The sequence below is a fragment of the Erythrolamprus reginae genome, chromosome 2 (assembly GCF_031021105.1).
Source record: "Erythrolamprus reginae isolate rEryReg1 chromosome 2, rEryReg1.hap1, whole genome shotgun sequence".
NCBI lineage: Eukaryota > Metazoa > Chordata > Lepidosauria > Squamata > Dipsadidae > Erythrolamprus > Erythrolamprus reginae.
The window spans coordinates 172,296,059-172,310,389 of NC_091951.1; the positions used below are offsets into that span (position 1 = coordinate 172,296,059).

Genomic DNA, 14,331 nt, shown 5'->3' on the forward strand with positions numbered 1-14,331 from the left:
GTTAGTTAGTTGTTTGTTTGTTTATTTGTCATACACGTATAGAATTATAGTTTGTATTAACATAACAAACTATAAAGAAGTGATATAAAGGGTAATAGGACAGGACAGGGACAATAGTGGGCACAAGAGTGCGCTTATGCACACCCCTTACAGACCTCTTAGAAAATGGGAGAGGTCAACAGTAGATAATTTAAGATTGAAGATCTTGGAGTTTGGGGAAGAAACAACACAGTCAGTTTGTAAGTTCCAGGCATTGATCACTATTGCTGAAGTCATATTTTCTGCAGTCAAGTTTTCCTGGCAAGTGACAAATGTAGTTGTTTTTTTTTAAACAGGCAACTGGATTTTCTGGTTTTTCTTTCTTTGAAGACATGCCTGCTTATTTTATTTTATTTTATTTTATTATTTATGTATTTATTTGTCAAACATGTACAAGGTATTGGTATAAACATAAACACTAGCAAAGTAGGCACAGGTAAATTAGGCAATAGGACAGTAGGACAGGGACGGTAGGCATGATGCTGCGCTTATGCATGCCTCTTATGGGACCTCTTAGGAATGGGGTGAGGTCGATTATAGAAAGTCTTAAGGTTAAAGTTTTGGGGGTTTGGGGAGGAAACCACAGAATCAGGTAGTGCATTCCAGGCTTTGTTCACTCTGTTGATGAATTCGTATTTTCTGCAGTTGAGTTTGCAACGGTTTACATTAAGTGTGAATCATGCTCATGTATTGTTGCAGTTGAAGCTGAAGAAATCATTGACAGGTAGAACATTGTGGTAGATGATTTTATGAACTAAATTTAAGTCAGATCAAAGACGAAGAAGTTCTAGTCTATCTAAGACCAAAATTTCAAATTTGGTAGATTAAGGTACAGTATTCTGTTGTGAGCAGAGGAGTGGAGGACTATTCTTGTGAAATATATTTGGACTCTCTCAGTTGTATTGATATCCAATATGCAGTGTGGGTTCCAGACAGATGAGCTGTATTCAAGAATTGGTCTAGCAAATGTTTTGTATGCTCTGGTTAGAGAAGCGGAATGTCTTCAAAGAAAGAAAAAACAAATTCCAGTTGTCTGTTGAAAAAAACCACACCTTTGGGACAATCATGATCTGGATGATTGAGAATCTCTATAGACATTTTCTTGGCAAGTTTTTCAGAAGTGATCAGAAATGGTATAGGTAGGGTCTCCTGCTTGAGCAGGGGGTTGGATTAGATGATATACAAGGTCCCTTTCAGCTCTGCTGTTCTGTATCTCTAAGTGATTTGCCAATGCCTCCTTTTTAGATCTGAGAGAAAGGGACTAGCCAGGTCACTCACTAAGCCAGAATTAGAACTCGCAGTTTCTTAAGTACGGTAAATGCTGATAGAAGAGGATATTTGTAGTTCAGGCTGGACACTTTACAGTAAGAAAAACATTTGTCAAGTTTGCAGATTCAACAGAAAAATTGGACTCAATTGTGATTGTAAGTTGAGGTCTACCTGAATACAAATAATTTACTTTTCTATTGTGTGGTTCATCTTGGAATATTTATAGATGCAGCTAAAAGGCAGCACAGGGAGAAAATAATTGATTTTCCAGCTGCAACTGTTTATCAAGACACTTCATTTTTTTTACTGCTGCTTCTAGGGAAAATGTGACATGGAGGAAGTTCCTTCCCAGGGGACAAATCATGGATTCCTATTATTTTAGTATGACAACATCCATTCTATTTCACTTAAGATGTGAGGTAGAACAAGGATAACTTTCCAAAAAAACAAACGAAACAAAACCTCAAAACATACAGGCATTTGCAACATACCGTGTTTCCCCGAAAGTAAGACAGTGTCTTACTTTCTTTTTATCCCCAAAAGCCCCACTATGTCTTACTTTCGGGGTATGTCTTATATTGGAAAAAAATTGTCGATTTTTTTGTTTTAACCATAAAATTAACATTTAGACGCGGTGACATAAAAGGAGGGGGGCGGCGCGGAAGTGGGCAGGAGGCGGCGCTCGTTAAGATCAGAGGGAGGTGGCAGACGCGGCAACGTATGGAGAGGGGGATGGTGCGGACGTGGGCAGGAGGCGGTGCGCAGCTAGATGAGAGGGAGGCGGCAATACCCCCGTGTTTCCCCGAAAGTAAGACATATGTCTTACTTTCGGGGTACGGCTTATATTAGCCGACCCCCCTGAAACCCCTGATACGTCTTACAATCGGGGGTGTCTTACTATCGGGGAAATAGGGTAGCTATAAATATTCCTATAGATTAAGATACTTTGGCTCCTCAAAAAACTGAAATCCATGATTCCCAGACACTTTAGAAATTATTGTTGTACCTTTCAGCCAAGAACTCACAATTTCAATTTTCTATCCTCTTCCTTATTCACAGTACCAACTAAAGATGGCTTGTGTGTGTATGCTTTTCACTTTTAAATACCTTCTGAATCAGAGTTCCTCAACCTGCTGCCCTCTGCATGTATGACAGATTTCACATGGCTGCAGAGTGGGGATTTTTGGAAGCTGGCATCTCAGTCAATTGGGCATATGCATAAATAGGGTATTCTGTACATTTCTCTTTGAAGACAAGAGAGAGTTATTTGGAGCATGTGCAGTACGGAATCAGGAATTGGAAGAAGAGAAAACAAATCAACTTTTTATTTTGGGATTTTAGGATTAGATCCGATTTGATTTGATTTGATAATTATTCTGGATTCTTAATTATGTGGTTATGATTTATAGTTGGTAGGTTTGTTATATGTTAGACTAATGTTGAATTAAAAGCATATGAATATTGAAGTTTTGTGAACATTGATGTTTTTAAGCATTTTCAGGTATTTATATTATTTAATTAACATTAGCTGGAGGTTTCATATTGTATTATATAAAAATATATATAATAAAATAAAGTAAGAGGGCCAGTTTGGTTTAGGAGTGAAGGCACCAGACTAGAAAATGGGATATCCTGAGTTCAAGTCCTGTCTGAGCCATGGAAGGCAGTTGGGTGACTTTGGGCTAGTCGCTTTCTCTCGGCTCAAGCCAATTTACCAGGTTGTTGGGAAAATAGGAAAAGGAAGATGTGTTGGTTATGTTTGCCACCTTATTTGTAAAATAATAAAGTTGGTATACAAACAAATAAAATTGTCTCTGTTGTAGGAAAAAGGTGGGGGGTCACCTTTATTATATGCTTGTTTTATGTATTTTGTTCACTTTGCAACTTTATCCTTATATTATTCCCTTTCCCTTTTGTTAGATCACATTGCATTTTAATATATATTTGATGCTGGGCAAATGGCCTTTGAAGCCTATAATTTATTACTTGCAGGCAGGCTTGCAGGGCTTAAGTGGGAAACACACCAGGGAGTCACAAACATTACAATTGCCCTTTTTAGCAATAGGACTTAGCAGACACAGGCATTGTTTCAGCAAAGATGTGAAGACCCAGCCTGAGGGGAAAAAGCTTTATACACTGCTCCAAAAAAATAAAGGGAACACTTAAACAACAGAATATAACTTCCAAGTACTCAATGATAATATTTCATTCATTCCAATATAGGATGTGTTATTTGAATGTTACCTTTATATTTTTGAGCAGTATACAAATGTAGGAATAAAGTAGACAAGTTCCAGTCCTCAGAAAGATAAGATAAGGTGTGGAAGGACAAAAGAAAAACACATCCTCTTGTTACATTGTCCAAGGCAGGGGTCTCCAACCTTGGCGGTTTTAAGACTTGTGGACTTCAACTCCCAGAATTCCTCAGCCAGTTCTGGTCCAAGGGACCGTGTCTTTAGTCAGGTTTCTCAAGTTACTCCGGGCCATCTCGGCTCCTTGTTTCCCAGCCATTTAAGGACTGGGGGACGGGAAGAGTTGCTTTCCGCAGAGCCTTTGCTCCGAAGCCCCTCTTTCGAGGGATTTGCGTAGCCCCTTCCTCATACAATCTGACAAGAGAAAGAGAGATTACCGAAGCCTTTCCCCGCTGGGGCCGGAACTATCCAAGCGAACTTTCAGTGGAGCCGGTATTTTATTTTTGGGGAACCAGGCAAACAGGATACGGGGGGGGGGGGGGGCGGGGGGCGGAGGAAGAAAAAACGCGTAGCACCGGTTAGAAGGAGACGAGGATGAGTCTGAAGCGCCTTCCCGGACTCTTCTGGGGCGGTAAGGAGGCGGCGTCGGGGAAGCGGCTGCCCTTCGAGCGGCCGTTTTTGCAGGCGTCGCTGGCGGAGGGACGGGGTTTTTTTTTGCAGAGGGCTCGCCTTATAAAGCGAGTGTCACCAAGCCTCAGCGATCAGAAAAGAAAACATTTTGTCCTTTGCTGCCGCCTGAGAACTCTTAAGTAATATTGATTAGATCCGGGCAAAGTTGGCTCTTCTATGAAATGTGGACTTCAACTCCCAGAATTCCTGAGCTAGCATGATTGCCTCAAGAATTCTGGGAGTTGAAGTCCAGAAATCATAGAAGAGCCAATTTTGCCTACCGCTGGGTTAGATAGACAAGAGTGGTGGTGACACCGGTCGTGCATTTGCACGCAGGCAGCGGGATTAGCACCTTCCCCTCTTAATGGAACGCTTGTAAGATATACAGCGAGCCCAGGAAAGAAATGGAGATCTCCCAGGTTGTTTTTTTCAACTTACCGCGTCGATTTGTATTTATATTGTATTGCTGTTATTTGGAATAGAAATAGAATTCTTTATCGGCCAAGTGTGATTGGACACTTTGTTAGATTTGTATGCCCCCCCCTCTCCGAAGACTATTGACAAATATACATTTGTCAAGAATCATGAGGTACAACACTTAATGATTGTCACAGGGTACAAATAAACAGGCAGGAAACAATGAGTGTGTATGATTGTGTAGCAGATAAGTTTTTATAACAATGTATTTTAAATTAGTTTTTTAAGGTTTTTAACATTAGATTTGTATTTATATTGTATTGCTATTATGTTGTGAACCGCCCTGAGTCTTTGGAGAGGGGCGGCATACAAATCTTATTATTATTATTATTATTATTATTATTATTATTATTATTATTATTATTATTATATAGAATAGAATAGAATTCTTTATTGGCCATGTGTGACTGGTCACACAAGGAATTTGTCATTGGTGCATATACTCTCAATGTACATAAAATAAAATATACATGTCAAGAATCAGCGGTGGCCTACTAGCTGGAACGCTAAATTGTGCTCGCCGCCATGGCTCGTAAGTGCTTAGGGGGCCAGCGCAATTTTGCTTCTGCACCTGTGGAGGTAGCAAAATTGTGCACAGAGCCGCAGGTGCGCCCGTGTTTTGGCGAGGTTTTATTTGCTTCTGCACATGCCAAAACACAGGTCTTGCTACCTCCACAGGTGCAGAAGCAAAATCGTGCTGGCCCCCCAAGCACTTCTGAGCCACGGTGGCAAGCACAATTTAGCATTCCGGCTAGTAGCTAGTTGTACCACTGGGTACAACACTTAATGATTGTACAAATAAGCAATCAGGAAACAATTTGTAATCCATCACAACCAGAGGACACCCTTGGAGAAAGTCAATGTATTTGGTCTCTAGACTTTAGTGGGCGAGGCACCAGACTCTCTCCAACCAGATGTTAGGCAGGATTTTAAAAAAAAAATTAGCAATGAGAATGGAGCAAATTGCTAGAGTAGTTTTTCTCTGGTACATTCACTCATGCTGGGAAGAAGCTAGAGGCTTGTAAAATTCTTGTTCCTTCATAGGATCAGTAAGGATGGATAAATGTTCCCCCAAAACCATCCCGATCACTTACACTGTTAACTTTTACATTTGCATTCATTTTGAGGTATTTTGAGCATACAGCTGAGCAGAGATCTAAATTAAAGGGCAAAGTATGATTTGAAGCACATGTGCACATAGCATATTATGTGAATCTCTCAAACCAAATATATTCATTACCTGGGAGCAAAGTATTCTTCTCAGTATGAACTGAGAAAAGCGCCTTAGCCTTTTTAGTAGATCTAACTACCGTGTTTCCCCGAAAGTAAGACAGTGTCTTACTTTCTTTTTACCCCCAAAAGCCCCACTACGTCTCACTTTCGGGGTATGTCTTACATTGGAAAAAAATTGAAAGGGTCGCGTTCCCGAAGGCATCTCCCCAGAGTCCAGAAGGGCAGCCGCAGGACAGGAGCCTCGTGAGCCCTTTTCCAAGTTCAACCTCAGGGCTCCAAGCGGCGTGCACGCGTGGAGCCACAGACGCGTGTCGGGGAAGCGTGTGTCTGGAGGGGAGGAGCCGCTCTGCGCAGTTGGGCAGCCCCACCTGCCTGCTGGAAAGGAGGCGGGCGAAGGAGGGCGCAGCTCTGGCCGCTCGCCTCGGAGCTGGTCGGCCTCGCTGGCCGCTTGCAGCCGAGCCTCGGCAAGACTCGGTTGCTGGGACGAGCGCCTTCGCTGCAAGCCGCCGCCCGCTCGGCTCGCTTCGGACCAGCGCCATCCTTCGCTTTGCCAAGCCGGGGAAGAGGCGGTGGCGCCGCAGCGAGGCGAAGGCGAGGGGTGCGCAGGGAGCTTGCAAGCGACGTCATCGGGCTCCCCCCCCCGGCAATACCCCCGTGTTTCCCCGAAAGTAAGACATATGTCTTACTTTCGGGGTACGGCTTATATTAGCCGACCCCCCTGAAACCCCCGATACGTCTTACAATCGGGGGTGTCTTACTATCGGGGAAACAGGGTAGGAAACTGGCTTCATCAGTAAATGCTTGGACTAATGTTGTTACTGATTCTAGTGGAATGATTGAAATCTACTCTTAATTTTCAGGAAGGAGATGCTTCCTTCAGGTTCTTCTTCCTTTATCTCAAGGTCTTCGGTATTATAAGAAAACTACATGTGCCAGGAAACAGATTTCTCCACCAGGAACTGAAGCAAAAGATGCAATAGATGCCTTGTTTTCTTCTGAACAACAATCTGTCATTTTGCAGTTCCTCAATTCAGCATCTGAAGAAGAACTTTCTGCAGTTAAATTATTGCGAGGGAAAAAGTCTCTTAATATAATGGAGTATAGAAACAACCATGGGCCCTTTCAGGAATTACAAAGTTTACTGCAAGTACCTTCTTTTCAGTATAAAACAGCAGTCAAAGTATGCAACTTTATTCTCACCCCTCTAGAAAAAGAAGAGAAAAAAACATATAATTCTATTTCTGCTAGGAAATACATCAGTCCTCCAATTGAAAAAAACAGGTTGAAGGTACGATTTTTTTAACAGGTTTTGGTGTTTCCCCCACAACCTAATTTAGAGATTATTTTTGTGTAATTGAGAGCTGCTCTTTAAATGTAGCTGCCTTTCCATAGAAACATAGAAACATAGAAGTCTGACGGCAGAAAAAGACCCCATGATCCATCTAGTCTGCCCTTATACTATTTTCTGTATTTTATCTTAGGATGGATATATGTTTATCCCAGGCAAGTTTAAATTCAGTTACTGTGGATTTATCTACCACGTCTGCTGGAAGTTTGTTCCAAGGATCTACTACTCTTTCAGTAAAATAATATTTTCTCATGTTGCTTTTGATCTTTCCCCCAACTAACCTCAGATTGTGTCCCCTTGTTCTTGTGTTCACTTTCCTATTAAAAACACTTCCCTCCTGGACCTTATTTAACCCTTTAATATATTTAAATGTTTCGATCATGTCCCCCCTTTTCCTTCTGTCCTCCAGACTATACAGATTGAGTTCATGAAGTCTTTCCTGATACGTTTTATACTTAAGACCTTCCACCATTCTTGTAGCCCGTCTTTGGACCCGTTCAATTTTGTCAATATCTTTTTGTAGGTGAGGTCTCCAGAACTGAACACAGTATTCCAAAGTTTAATAATTGAACATTAATCATTGTAGTAGTATGACTTTATTTCCATGGGGAGAGAACAGTGGAGACTCAAACAGACTTGACTGTTGCAAAAATCATTTGTGAATTATTTTGCATTTTGAGGTAGGTTGGTAACTGAAAAGGGGTTCAGCGTGATAAGAAAAGCTCTGTAATTCACAGTGGTGAGTAGGAAGCCTTTAAATAACAAATGAACACATTTAAAAAATGTTAGGGTAGAAGGGCTTATTAAGAAAGTTTTAAATTCCTTGACAGATGCTGAAAGCCAAAACCATTTATTTTGCAAGGAGGATTCTCAAGCGCTCTCCTTAGCAAGTTCTACTTAACATTGCCAGTTTTCCTTGCCTGCTGGTAAAATAACTCCTAACACTGCTAAATGCTTGAAATTGTAAATCAAAAATTACCAGAATGCATATCAGATTTACAGTAGTCTTCAATTAAAGGTATGAAGGTTAAGAAAAAAAAAATCTAAATTAGAAGTTACTCTGCCTTCCTTACCTTAATATGGCCTTTTGCATCTTAGTAGAGTGTTTGGCAAAATTATATGAAATGATAGGGACACAGCTATTTTAGAATAATTAAGAGTACTTTAATAAATGTATTTATTTAGGGAATTTTTGACTGACCTGTTTACAAAAATATGACTGTTTTTAGGTCTTTTCAGCAGATCCTTCTGCCTTAATAAATATTTACATGTCAGTTTCAGAAATACCTTATTTGATATATAAGCCAACTGTTGCAAAAATTCCTCAAACGTACAGTACTGGATCTTGTCTCCTGATTTGCAGCTAGTCCTTCAGGTTGGGGACTGTAGGAGTGATACTTGCAGCTTGGGAGTGGACAGGGTTAGGGGGTGCTATATCAAGTGGTGTGCAAAGTAGTATGGCTAAATAAATAGAATAGAATAGAATAGAATTTTATTGGCCAAGTGTGATTGGACACACAAGGAATTTGTCTTGGTACACTTGATTTTAAGGCATTGGAAGTTCTCAACCACCTGAGTTTATGATTGATGACCATCACAGGGATTCATATGCCTTGAAGATTAATAACCATCCTGCCTTTGCTTTGTATTTTTTAAAAATCCAAATAAATGCATGCTGTTCCAAGAATTCTTCTACCTAAGTTCTGTAGCAATTTCTTGTTCTCTAGTAAGTGGAGGAAAAGAAATGCAGATAGTCCTCGACTTACAACCTTTCCTTTAATAACTGTTTGAAGTTACAATGGCAGCAAAAAAGTGGCTTAGGAAAGTGTTTTTCCACATTTATGACTATTGTAACATTCCCACCCTCATGTGAGCAAAATTTGGACATGTGTTTATGACGGCTTGCAGTGTCCCAGGGTACACGTGATCGATCATCTTATACGACCTTCTGATAAGCAAAGTCATTGGGGAAGCTAGCATTGCTTTACAGCTGTGTTTCTAGCTTAACAACTGCAGTGATTCACTTAACCCTCATGGCAAGAAAAATTGTAAAATGGGACAAATCTTGCTTAAAAAAACTCTGGCTTAGCAACAGAAATTTTGGGCTCAATTGTGGACTTCTTGTACTTTTACTTGCACCAGAAAACCTTGGCAGGTTTTCATGCCAATAACTCTTTTTTTCATTTTCCCATTCAGACTGCTAACAGTATTGTATCTATTGTTCTTGGCGTGCAAAAGATTTCATGGGCTCATGTTAGCCGAGATTTGGTTGTGCACGACTGGCATTTGCAAAACTACAGACCTAAGGAAGATACATTCACGCCAGCAACGTACTTTGATACAGTAAGCCATCTTATCTTGCCTTGGTGGGATACCCTTTTTCCTTCTTGAAGTGTTACACCTTTACAGCAGCTGGGAGGCCTGTATGTCACACATATGAACTCACGATGTCAGTCATAGCCACCCACAGTCTTATAGAATTGGCCTCTGATAATCACTGCAAAGATTCTCTTAACTGTGGCAAGAAAGGTTGGAAAATGGAGCAGAACTCACTTAACAACCATCTTGCTTAGCAACAAAATAATTGGCCTCCATTGTGGTTGTACATCAAGAACTACCTGTAGTTCTAATAATTCCATGGGCATGTATTATACATGGGACTATATTGCCAGGGTTTTTCCCCCCCCATCGCCCACCTTTGGTCTAGAGCAGTGGTCCCCAACCTTTCTGGCTCTACAGAACGAGTGGCAGGGGAGAGGAGGCAGTTTTGCACGCATACTTGCTTGTGCAAATAGAAATTTGTGCCCACTTGCTGGCCGCTTTCTCGGCCCAGTACTAGGCCACGGCCGAGGGTAGTGATGGCAAACCTTTTTTTCTTTGGGTGCCGAAAGACTGTGCACAAACACTATTGTGTGGGCACGAGTGCCCACCCATAATTCAATGCCCAGAAAAGGCAAAAGGTTTTGCCCCCCCCGGCCCTCGGGGGGCCAGAAACGGCTTGTTTCCCAACTTCTGGTGGGCCCAGTAGGTTTGTGTTTCACCCTCCCCTGGCTCCAAAGGCTTCCCTGGAGCCGGAGGAGGGTAAAAACATTCTCCCCACCCCACCCCCAGGCTCCCTGGAAGCCAAAAATACCCTCCAGAGCCTCTGTGCGAGCCAAAAATCAGCTGGCCGGCACACACATGCACGTTGGAGCTGAACTAGGGCAACGGCTCACGTGCCAGCAAATGTGGCTCCGTGTGCCACCTGTGGCACCCTTGCCATAGGTTTGCCATCATTGGCCTGGGGGTTGGGAATCTGTTCTAGAATGCTCATTACCTTTTTGCAGGGACATGCATAAAAGTAGCCTCCAGTGCAGTGAAGGGCTGGGGAATTCTGGAAGTTGAAGTCCAGATCTCTTCAAGTTGCCATGGTTGGGAAACACTACTCTAGAGGACGTTTTTGAAGGACCCAATCCATTCTGTACCTATGAATTTGCATTACTCAATCAAAACTGCTTTTACATACATTTCTAGATTAATACAGTAATACCTCGTCTTACGAATCTAATTGATTCCTGGGGGAGGTTCGTAAGACGAAAAGTTCGTAAGAGGAAACATTGTTTCCCATAGAAAACAATGTAAAGTCAATTAATCCGTGGAACAAGGAAAAAAAACGCCGCCGCCGGCTGTCACCTTCTAAAATAGCCGGAGGGCTTCCCAGCAGCCTCCCGAACGCCGAACGCCAAACCCGAACGTTCGGCGTTTGGGAGGCCGCCGAGAAGCCCCCCGGCTGTTTTAAAAGGTGACAGCTGGGCGGCGGGGCTTCTCGGCGGCCTCCCGAACCCCGAAGTTCGGCACAAGTTTGGGTTCAGGAGGCCGCTGGGAAGCCCCGCCGCCCGGCTATCATCTTTTAAAACAGCCGGGGGGCTTCTCAGTGGCCTCCCAAACGCCGAACCCAGAAGTTCGGGTTTAGGAGGCTGCTGGGAAGCCCCCCGGCTGTTTTAGAAGGTGACAGCCGGGCGGCGGGGCTTCCCAGCGGCCTCCCGAACCCGAACTTGTGCCGAACTTCCGGGTTCGGCGTTTGGGAGGCCACTGGGAAGCCCCGCCGCCCGGCTGTCACCTTTTAAAACAGCCGGGGGGCTTCTCGGAGGCCTCCCGAACGCCGAACCGGGAAGTTCGAGTTTGGCGTTAGGGTTCTGGAGGACGCTCTGAAGCCCCCTGGCTGTTTCAAAAAGCGACAGCAGTGTGGCGGGGCTTCTCGGCGGCGGCGGCAGGTTCGTAAGAAGAAACAAGTTCGTAAGAAGAGGCAAAATTTTTCTGAACCCCGGGTTCGTATCTCGGGTTGTTAGTAAGACGAGGGGTTCGTATCATGAGGTACCACTGTATAACCAATGCATATTTTAGGATCTGTGGGGCATAATTTGAGTTTGATAAAACTGATTTATACTTGTTTGTTTCAGGTGTCTACTATAATATCCAAGATTCCTGAAGCAGACTTTTATGTTTTGGAAAAAATTGGACTTCCTCTCTCAAATGCCGGCTTGTTTCCAGTAACGTTGCATCTTCGTGTAATGGAAGCTGTACTTTATGCATTATTGCAAAAACATTTTGGAGAGGATGGACAACCTCAAGTACTCAGCATCGGCCGGAACGTTGTAGGCAGATATTTTGGGCTGATGATGGGAGAGTCACGAATTAGTGGAGTGGACCTTGTAAAACAGTTTCTGTTGGACTCTACTACACAAACATCCCGTGTGAGCTTTGCAAACAGTGTAGTTGCCAAGCATATGCATATAGTGTCAGGTAATTCATGGAAAAGAGAGGAGGAACTATGTGATTCACTATTGCAGGCAATAGCTTTTTACGAACTTCTGGTATTGGACACCGATGAAATGATTTAAGAATCAAATAAATTCACGATTATGCGACTTATGGATTGTACAATAGATCTGTGACATTGGATGTAACATTACAAAAGTTGAAATAATCTTCAGGTGTTAGTGTCAAAATTATTTCCTGTTCTGGGGAATCTATCTTAACATTCTCTAATTTTAGATGAGAATTGAACACATTCAAGATGAAAGAATTATATAAATAACATATTTTGGATCAGCGACAAGTAATAAATAACCTACCAAATGTTCCAGTCATATTGTATGATTGGTAGAAGATGTTAAGTGATTTACCTCTTGTTACCAAGAGTTGTTTTTCTAAAAAACATAACAATGATTTTAATCATTATTTCCCCACTTGGTCAACTGACATGCAATCGACATCACGAGTTACGAAGTAAATAATACTTTCTTTTATTCTGATCTGAACAACCTTCATTATTAGGATTAAAAGTAGTACAAGGAACATGGGAATTATCTATGGAGAAATGAGTAGGGGAGCCCAAAGTTTGCATTTTTACATCACAAAATCACTGTATAAAAAGTTACACCCTTCCTTCCAGATATTTCACTTTATTGCAGGGATAGAAACTCTTAAAAAAACAAGTGTCGGTACAATAATAAAATAGTATAAAAAGATGTACAGAAATGCAGAAAGCTGCAAAGAGCTGTTAATATAACAATGGGATTTACAAAATTCACTGTTTTCCCTTATAGGCTTTGCCTGCTAGAGACAAATCTACAGGTCTGCCTGTTTGCAGATGCACCGAACACACCAACCCCTTCAATCTAAAGTAGGGTAAATTGCTGAGTGACACCTGTTAACATTTGGCTAATCTGGATCTGTTAAGTCAATTCAAATAGATGCTTTTTAAAAGTTTAACACTACATCAACTGATTGACTTGAAAAAGATGTGGCTTTCTGGTACTCAGATGTTTACTAACACTAGAAAGCCATATCTTTTTCAAGTCAATCATCTGATTGTACTGATAAGCTTAAAGCTTTTTTTTAAAGTATCCATTTGAATTGATCTATTGTTTATACAAATTAAAGGGTGACCTGGAAGTAACTTGTTCAGTGATGGCTAACCTTTTTCTCACTGTGTGCCAAAAGCATGCCCTGGCACCCATAATGCAATCCGGGCATGACATCCCTGTGTGCCCCAGCCCCGCAGATGTCCATGTGATCCTCCTCGCATTCCACCACCCTCTCTGGAGCCTGGGGGGGAGGCTGTTTTCGCCCTCCCAGAGGCTCAAGGACAGCCCCCACAGCCTGGAGATATGGCCCGCCCTCCGCACATGTGCGATGGGTACCCGAAAATCATCTGACAGGCGGGAGGTATGCGCAATGGGGCTGAGCTGGGCAACTGCTCGCATACTTACAGAGAGGTTTCTGCATGCCCCCTGTGTCACGCATGCTGTAGGTTCACCATCACGGAACTAGTTGGAATATCTGCATCCTTCATAAATAGATTAAAAATATAATCGTCTTTTGAATATACATTTCTATTTACAATGTTATTCTTGGCCACTTTTTAAAGGAAAGTCAGCTGCCAGGCTGTTCAAAATTTCTTTGGGAAGATGAATTCCTTCCAGGTAGTGGAGAAATCTGTTTGGGGGTGGGAGGGGAGGAGAAATAATAGTTTAGTTTCAGTATCAAGATGAAAACTTCTTGATCATTTTAAACCAGATTACTTTATAATTTTATATTTTGTCTGTAACTCAGATACATACATGCGTGGTATTAGACCTCACCAGAAAGTAATCCTTTTGAATTTACCTCCTTTTTGTCTTCCCCTGTTGTTTCTGTTTCTCTGATTTACAAATGTTGCGGAGAATCGGCAGATATTCCGTAACACTGGCTTGTTTGCTATTAAGACTTAAAGGTGTACTGGAAAACACATTTTTAATTAATTCTATCCTCTTCTGTGAATTATAATGAACACTGTAAAAAAAAGAAAGTACATAGTATATTTTTAGAAGTGATTCAGCAGATTGCTGAATTAACATCTTAAGTTTTCTAATTTTTTCCTTGTAATGTTTAAGAAAGCTGAAGTATCCTTTTTTAAAAATGAAAGTCTCAGGAATCATGTAATAAGCAGAGAATAAAACTGAATATTAGATGTAAAAGACATACAAATGAATAACGCTAAATCTTCTATTCTCATTTTACTACTTCTAAACCCTTAAGTTAAATTAAAAGGTAAAGGTTCCCCTCGCATGGGCGAATTGT

At 41.7% G+C, this 14,331-nt stretch overlaps 2 protein-coding genes across 3 annotated transcripts in view; one reads left to right on the forward strand and one right to left on the reverse strand.

Annotated features, from left to right (window-relative positions):
- The first annotated feature begins 3,851 nt into the window (after nt 1-3,851).
- TEFM (transcription elongation factor, mitochondrial) lies at nt 3,852-12,193 on the forward strand. Of its 2 annotated transcripts, none has more exons than XM_070740442.1 (4): nt 3,852-3,992; nt 6,740-7,167; nt 9,424-9,570; nt 11,667-12,193. In XM_070740442.1, exons 2-4 carry the CDS (start codon nt 6,973-6,975, stop codon nt 12,105-12,107), a joined length of 783 nt encoding a protein of 260 aa, XP_070596543.1. In that variant the 5' UTR covers nt 3,852-3,992; nt 6,740-6,972; the 3' UTR covers nt 12,108-12,193. The 2 variants fall into 2 exon arrangements, with proteins under 2 accessions (XP_070596543.1, XP_070596542.1); XM_070740441.1 differs by lacking the exon at nt 3,852-3,992 and adding an exon at nt 4,043-4,131.
- A 295-nt stretch (nt 12,194-12,488) lies between these two features.
- Nucleotides 12,489-14,331, reverse strand: part of ATAD5 (ATPase family AAA domain containing 5) — a 45,630-nt gene continuing 43,787 nt past the window's right edge. The window contains exons 22-23 of the mRNA XM_070740440.1: nt 13,879-14,043; nt 12,489-13,707 (exon numbers count right to left, since the gene is read on the reverse strand). Of these exons, the coding sequence (XP_070596541.1) occupies nt 13,617-13,707; nt 13,879-14,043 (256 nt within the window). The 3' untranslated portion in view covers nt 12,489-13,616. The remainder of the gene's footprint in view (nt 13,708-13,878; nt 14,044-14,331) is intronic.

Bases quoted from the DNA above. Each gene is read 5' to 3' on its own strand.
- TEFM (XM_070740441.1), top strand. From the start codon at position 4,095: ATGAGTCTGAAGCGCCTTCCCGGACTCTTCTGGGGCG. The intron at 4,132-6,739 runs GTAAGGAGGCGG...CTTAATTTTCAG, and splicing joins TCCCGGACTCTTCTGGGGCG to GAAGGAGATGCTTCCTTCAG. The intron at 9,571-11,666 runs GTAAGCCATCTT...TGTTTGTTTCAG, and splicing joins CAGCAACGTACTTTGATACA to GTGTCTACTATAATATCCAA.